Here is a 6481-nt window from a genome sequence, read left to right on the forward strand (position 1 = left end):
GGGGGGGGGTGGAGAGGAGAAGGGAGTTTGGGAGAAAAGCTTCACATCTATAGACATCTTGTATGAATGTATCTAACCTTTTCTATACATAAAATACTAACCTTTTCTATAGACATTTGTTGTTGATTGTTCTTTTGGAGAAACTGGATGTTAATATCTTTTGTGATTGCTTTGTTTGCTTCTTTTCATACCTGGGATCATTGTTCTTATTTGTATTAGATTTTGGATTCGAAAACTGGTTATGTTTGTGTGAGATCCTACCTCAGTTGGAGAGGGGAACAAAATGTTCCCTTATAAAAGGTGTGGAAACTTCTTTAGACGTGTTTTAAAACTTTGAGAAAAAGCCTTTACAAATAAGAGAGGAAAATATGTGCTAGGTGTGAGCTTGGACTATTACAAATGGTATTAGAGTTAGACACTGGGCGGTGTGCCAGTGACAACGTTGAACCCTAGTGATATCCCACATTGGTAGGTGAACGAGACTTTCCTTATAAAGGTGTGGATTGAGGAACCCTTCTTCCTTGACGAGAAGCCTTATAAGGGAAAGACAAAACCTTGAGGGACCCGTCTCCCTTTTAAGGAAAAGCCGACAATATCTGCAAATAGTGGGTTTGGACGGTTAATGGTAAAAAAACAATTAACGACTCTATTATACGTAACTTTATTTACTTCTTTTTTTAGGTTAAAAATACATAATGTTTATGATATGGTGGTGGATTTTTAAGAATAAGTGATGAAGTTATTAGGACTTATTAACTAAACTTTTATTATGTATTTTAGATATTTGTTTGAATTAATTTGGTTAATTTAAAATGAATTATATGAGTCACTCCCATCATTCTCATCGTTTTTCTTCCCATAGTAATGGCCTCTATAGCCATTTCCTCATCCCTACTCCTTTTATTTATTAATTAATTGATATATTTTTCTATTTAATTCATTCATTGAATTTTGATTTTCAATTTTCAATTGTAATATTTATGTTTTAAATTAATTTATTTTAGCGACAACTGCTTTTATTTGAAAGTCCTATTTGTTCTCTCTGCACCCACACCCTCACCAACTACCAAATATTTTTAACATCACCGACAGAAAAAATTACCTCTTAAATAATAATATAATAATAAATTCTTATTAATCTTAGGAAATATAATTTTTGTAATTAGAAAGCTTATTAATTTCATGAAAATCAATTCATGCACAATCAAGTCTAATTAGACCCTTTAATATCTCTCTTTTTTTAATAATTGGAAAAATTAGTCATTAAAACAAATATATATATATATTCTTTTATTGAAATAAAGTTTTAAGCATCATGTCACCATTCCACTATTAGATTTACATAACCTTACTAAGCAAGGAATATGAGTTGAAATTAAAACCTTTCAAATATTAATTATATAAATCTTAAAAAAGTAGAAAAATCTCTTCTTTTTTTTTTTTATCGTAAATTTACCAAATAAAATATTATTATGTGTATGGAATAAATTATAAAACTTATATCTTTTTGAAAATTGATCGAACTTTAAAGAAAATAAATATATCTTTTTTTTAATTATGAGATTTATAAGAGTTATTTATATAATAATTGAAATTTAATGAAAATTAGAACTTGAAAAGTTTTTAAAAAGAAAATAAAAATTGGTGGGAAAGTGAAGTAAAAGGTGAGCCAAAGCCGACGGCTGACGGCGACAACTAACCTCCCGGCGGGTGAAACGTCGCCACCGCACGACCAAATATTGATTTTAAAAAAAAAAATTAATTACGGTACGAAACGACGTCGAAGGACGAACCTCTCTTCACTCGCGCTGAAAGGTGCGTGAATTACACGAGGGAGTTGGCGTGGAATGAAGGCTAGTAATGTCACCGACAGTTCGCCTTTAATTTAACACCTTGCTCTTCCCACGTGCCTTTTCTGTCGGCTCGCTCGGCTCACTCACTCTCTCTCTCTCTCTCTCTCCTAATTTTATTTTTAGTAATAATTGTTCTAATTAATGCACAATTAAGCAACTACGCATAAATTAATAACACAAATAATTTTCCGAATTATGTATAAATCTGATTTTATATGCAATTCAATGTTGATTTGTAGATCGTCTTTATTGATATTTTATTCCCACCTTTATTTTCTTTTTCTAATTTGTCAACTCTTTTTAATATTTTTTTCTCATCATTTTTTATATTTCACAAATGAAAATATTGAAATAATTAAAGATTTATACAGTTTTTTAAAATAAAAATGAGTACATAAAAAATGAAAATTTGAGCAATAAATATTTGGAGTATAATTTTTTTTTTTTAAATGTGGGTATCAATTAATTTTTTTTTTTAAAATTATAATGTAGAAATAATTTAAAATGTGGACGGGACACAGTACCCGGCGCAGCGCGGCGTGGGTGGAGCTGAGCGCCGGAGGAAGAAGGAAGGAGAAAAGGAAGCTGAGCAGGTAGTGTCAATGTCGCTGCCGTGTGGGTCCTTAAGGCCAGCCTGTTCTCTCTCTCTCTCTCCTTCTTTCTCTCTCCTTTTTGCCCTAAAAAGTCTTCTTCTTCTTCCTTCTTCTTCCTCATAGCTTTCCCTCTCTCTCTCCTCTTTCTCTCTCTTCCTCCATTATTACTCTCTCTCTCCCTTTGTCCCCACTGTCACTTCCCCTTCTCTCACCGACACCGACGCTTTCCCCTCCTAATATTTTCCCGCTTTCTTCTCCATTTCCATTTCACCATTCTTCTCTGAGCGCCATGGATTCCACCTCCAATGGCGTCTCTCTCATTTTCCTCTTTCTCTCCCTTCTTTCCCTTTCCCCATTCTCCTCCGCCGCCCTCCGCCGTGACCCACTTCCCAAATCCCCTTCCTCTCCCGCCACTCCGATCAATTCCAACTCCATCCTCGTCGCCCTTCTTGATTCCCACTATACTGAACTTGCGGAGCTCGTTGAGAAAGCCCTCCTGCTCCAAACCCTAGAGGACGCGGTTGGGAACCACAATCTCACCATTTTTGCGCCCAGAAATGAAGCCTTAGAACGCGAATTGGACCCTGAGTTTAAGCGATTCCTTCTCGAGCCACGGAATTTGAAATCCCTTCAAACCCTTTTGATGTCTCACATTGTTCCTAAAAGGGTTGGGTTCAATCAATGGCCTCAACACAGTTCTTCGCCGATTCGACATCGGACATTAGGGGATTCCCATTTGGATTTGAAGAACTCCGATTCCGGTAAGAGAATCGTTGATTCTGCCGAGGTTGTTCGTCCTGATGATGTTGTTCGTCCCGATGGTGTGATCCACGGAATCGAACGGCTTCTGATTCCCCGTTCTGTGCAAGAGGATTTCAACCGACGGAGAAATTTGCAGTCGATTTCCGCCGTTTTGCCGGAAGGTGCACCGGAAGTCGACCCACGTACTCACCGGTTGAAGAAACCGGCTCCATCAGTCCCCGCCGGAGCGCCACCCGTTTTGCCAATCTACGACGCTTTAGCTCCAGGCCCTTCTCTCGCTCCTGCACCAGCTCCCGGCCCCGGAGGACCCCACCACCACTTCGACGGCGAGCGGCAGGTGAAGGATTTCATCCACACGCTGCTACATTACGGCGGCTACAACGAGATGGCTGACATTTTAGTGAATTTAACATCTCTGGCTACAGAGATGGGGAGATTAGTCTCAGAAGGCTACGTTCTTACAGTCCTCGCTCCAAACGACGAAGCCATGGCGAAGCTGACAACAGATCAGCTGAGCGAACCAGGGGCACCAGAGCAGATCATATACTACCATGTAATCCCGGAGTACCAAACAGAGGAAAGTATGTACAATGCCGTACGGCGATTCGGGAAAGTCCGGTACCAAACGCTCCGGCTGCCACACGCCGTCATGGCACAGGAGGCCGATGGGTCAGTGAAATTCGGACAAGGTGAAGGCTCTGCTTATCTGTTCGACCCCGACATATACACAGATGGTCGGATTTCAGTGCAGGGCATTGACGGTGTTCTGTTTCCATTGGAGGAGGACAAACCTGCAGAGAAGAAATCAAATTCAGCTCTTAAAGTTGCAACTAAACCAAGAAGAGGTATAATTTCTTCTTCATTATTCTCTTATGCATTATAGAACTGATGAACACTTCTTAGTGATGATATTGAATTGCTTATTGAATCTCTGCTAAGTATTTTTGTGGGTTGATTTAATTCTTGATGCTAAGATGAACTTGTTCATAGATTGTAGAATCATGTTCTTGAGTTCTAAGTAGGTCGAATAAGATTTGTTGCTTCGATATGCATCAATAAGTAGGTCGATTTGTTGCTTGGATATGCATCGATCATCGGAAAAACAGTATAGTTCGATGAATGAGTTCAAATTATGGTAGCTACGACACGACAAAACATATCATGTCGGGCATCTTGAGCTGAAATCTACATAGTTTGTGTTGTTGTTAATGAAGTTCAATTATTTGAATTCCTTTGCTTAGTTGGGTTTTTGTCATCACACTCCAAATACCGCAATAAGCTTGAGAAACACTCCACATTCTCCTTTTTCCCCACCACCCAATTGTTATTAGCTTACAACAGCCTGTATATCATTGTTCTTATTCTTTTCCCCACAAATGCTCCTCCTTCTTTACTTGACTTTGGTTAAGAATCCGACCGATGTAACGGGGTCGGTCGGTTTGACTTACTGTTACCTCAACTCGATCATAGTCCTCAATAACACTGTTTTTTTCTACGAATTATGGCAGGGAAGCTGATGGAACTTACATGTAGTATGCTTGGAGCCTTTGGACAGGACTCTCATTTCTCTTCATGCCAATGAAAATAAAAGCTACCAATGTTCATACCCCAAAAAACAAGAAAAATAACGTCCAAAGGACGAGTAAAGTAAATGGTAAGCGTTTGCGATTTAGTCCCTATAGTTTTAAAAGTTTATAATTTAGTCCCTTACATGGTTTTTATTTGTGGGTTTTGATGCAGCTATTAAATGGGGGTGTTTGTAAAGCGTTTAGTGGAGTGGAAAGATGATTGGGGAGCAAGAAAATGCAGAAATTTTCTCGAGAAAATCCGCAGAGGATGATTTGAGTCTTTTTTATTTTTTTTTTATTTTTTATTTTATTTTACATTGTTAGGTAAATACACTGTAATTACATATAAATATTTTTTTTTCCTTTAAATTTTTAATTTTTTGGGTTAATATTTTTCTGTCAATTATTTATGCATGTTTGAAAATATTATTGTAAAAAAAAAACTCTTCCTTTCTTCCTCAATATTTTGCCTTCTCTTCATTTTAAATACCCAACTTAGATTATAAAATATAATTGAAATTATTATTATTTGTTGTTATATTTTAAAAAAAATTATATAAAAAGAAATAATTTAAGAGAGAATAAATATGGGGAGAGAAAGGACAGGGAATTAGGTTGTCGGTTGGGGTCCGTGAGAGCCTACGAATCCTTGTCTTTCTAAACACAGCTGTTTTCGACACTGACCTTTTTTTTTTAATTATTTTTTTTTCTCTTTGCCGCCAATAATTGGTTTTTTTGGGCTAAATTATGCGAATAAAAAGAATTATTTTTTTAGACTAAAATATTATTATTTTATATATAAATATTAATAATAAGAGGTTTTAGTTTAATAAAAATGGTGAATTGTTTATTGGTTAATTTAAATACTTTTTAATGATATATATATATAATTTTTGTTGGCTTTAATGTTATTTATATTTTGCAAATTTACTCACTTAAAAATTCTGAATTTTTTTAAAAGTTCACATTCCATGAAATGAATGTATAATAATAATGAGAGTAAACAATTATTAAAAAAAAATTCTTAGAAAAATTGAGATTGTTACAAAAAAGGAAAAAATATATATTAGTAAATATATAAATGGCTCAAATTCACGAAGGTCCAGTTAGAGAGTGACATTTTATTTAAAAAATTATTTTTTAATTTAAAAGTCAACTCTAATTTGTGTTGCCTAAAATAGCTGGTGAAGTGTAGCATCACCTTTATTTTTATTCTTAAATTCTTAAAATATTGACCTCTGGCATTTTTTTCGATTTTAAAATATTTATTTTAGTCTCTAAATTTACGACATACTTATTCAACAAGTCTTTATTACATTTTTTTTACTTTATCTATTTCGCCTCGTGTGTGTCAAATTGAATGCCGTGTTCATATGCTATTACAATATTATATCTTATATATTAAATTAGATGAAACTTTAAAAATTAATTCACATATAAAACTTTATGAATTTAATTCCTTCGATTATTAATTTAATGTTCAATTTTTTTTTGTTTTTTTAATACGATTTTTAATTAGAAAATGAGAAAATAAAAATCTTCCCTTCTCATAATAAATCCATTCAATTAATAAAGAACATCTATAAAAGGCATAAATTGTACAGAAAATTTTAATACATCACTATATGTATGTATGTATATATATATATATCTAACAAGAACTTGTAAATAAAAGAGAGGCAAAAAAAAAAAAAAAAAAAAAAAA

The 6481-nt window shown here is 34.6% G+C and overlaps 2 protein-coding genes across 3 annotated transcripts in view; both read left to right on the forward strand.

The window, feature by feature from the left end:
• LOC111441631 (E3 ubiquitin-protein ligase RHF2A-like) overlaps positions 1–164 on the forward strand; it is a 4934-nt gene extending 4770 nt beyond the window's left edge. For both annotated transcript variants that reach the window (XM_023078690.1, XM_023078689.1), the window contains exon 10: positions 23–164. The gene's annotated coding sequence lies outside the window, so the exon portion shown is untranslated. The remainder of the gene's footprint in view (positions 1–22) is intronic.
• A 2402-nt stretch (positions 165–2566) lies between these two features.
• Positions 2567–5165, forward strand: LOC111441630 (fasciclin-like arabinogalactan protein 17). The gene is made up of 3 exons (XM_023078687.1): positions 2567–4053; positions 4717–4862; positions 4949–5165. Exons 1-2 carry the CDS (start codon positions 2736–2738, stop codon positions 4788–4790), a joined length of 1392 nt encoding a protein of 463 aa, XP_022934455.1. The 5' UTR covers positions 2567–2735; the 3' UTR covers positions 4791–4862; positions 4949–5165.
• The last annotated feature ends 1316 nt before the right edge of the window (positions 5166–6481 follow it).

Source organism: Cucurbita moschata, unplaced genomic scaffold, assembly GCF_002738365.1.
Source record: "Cucurbita moschata cultivar Rifu unplaced genomic scaffold, Cmos_1.0 Cmo_Scf00004, whole genome shotgun sequence".
Taxonomy (NCBI): domain Eukaryota; kingdom Viridiplantae; phylum Streptophyta; class Magnoliopsida; order Cucurbitales; family Cucurbitaceae; genus Cucurbita; species Cucurbita moschata.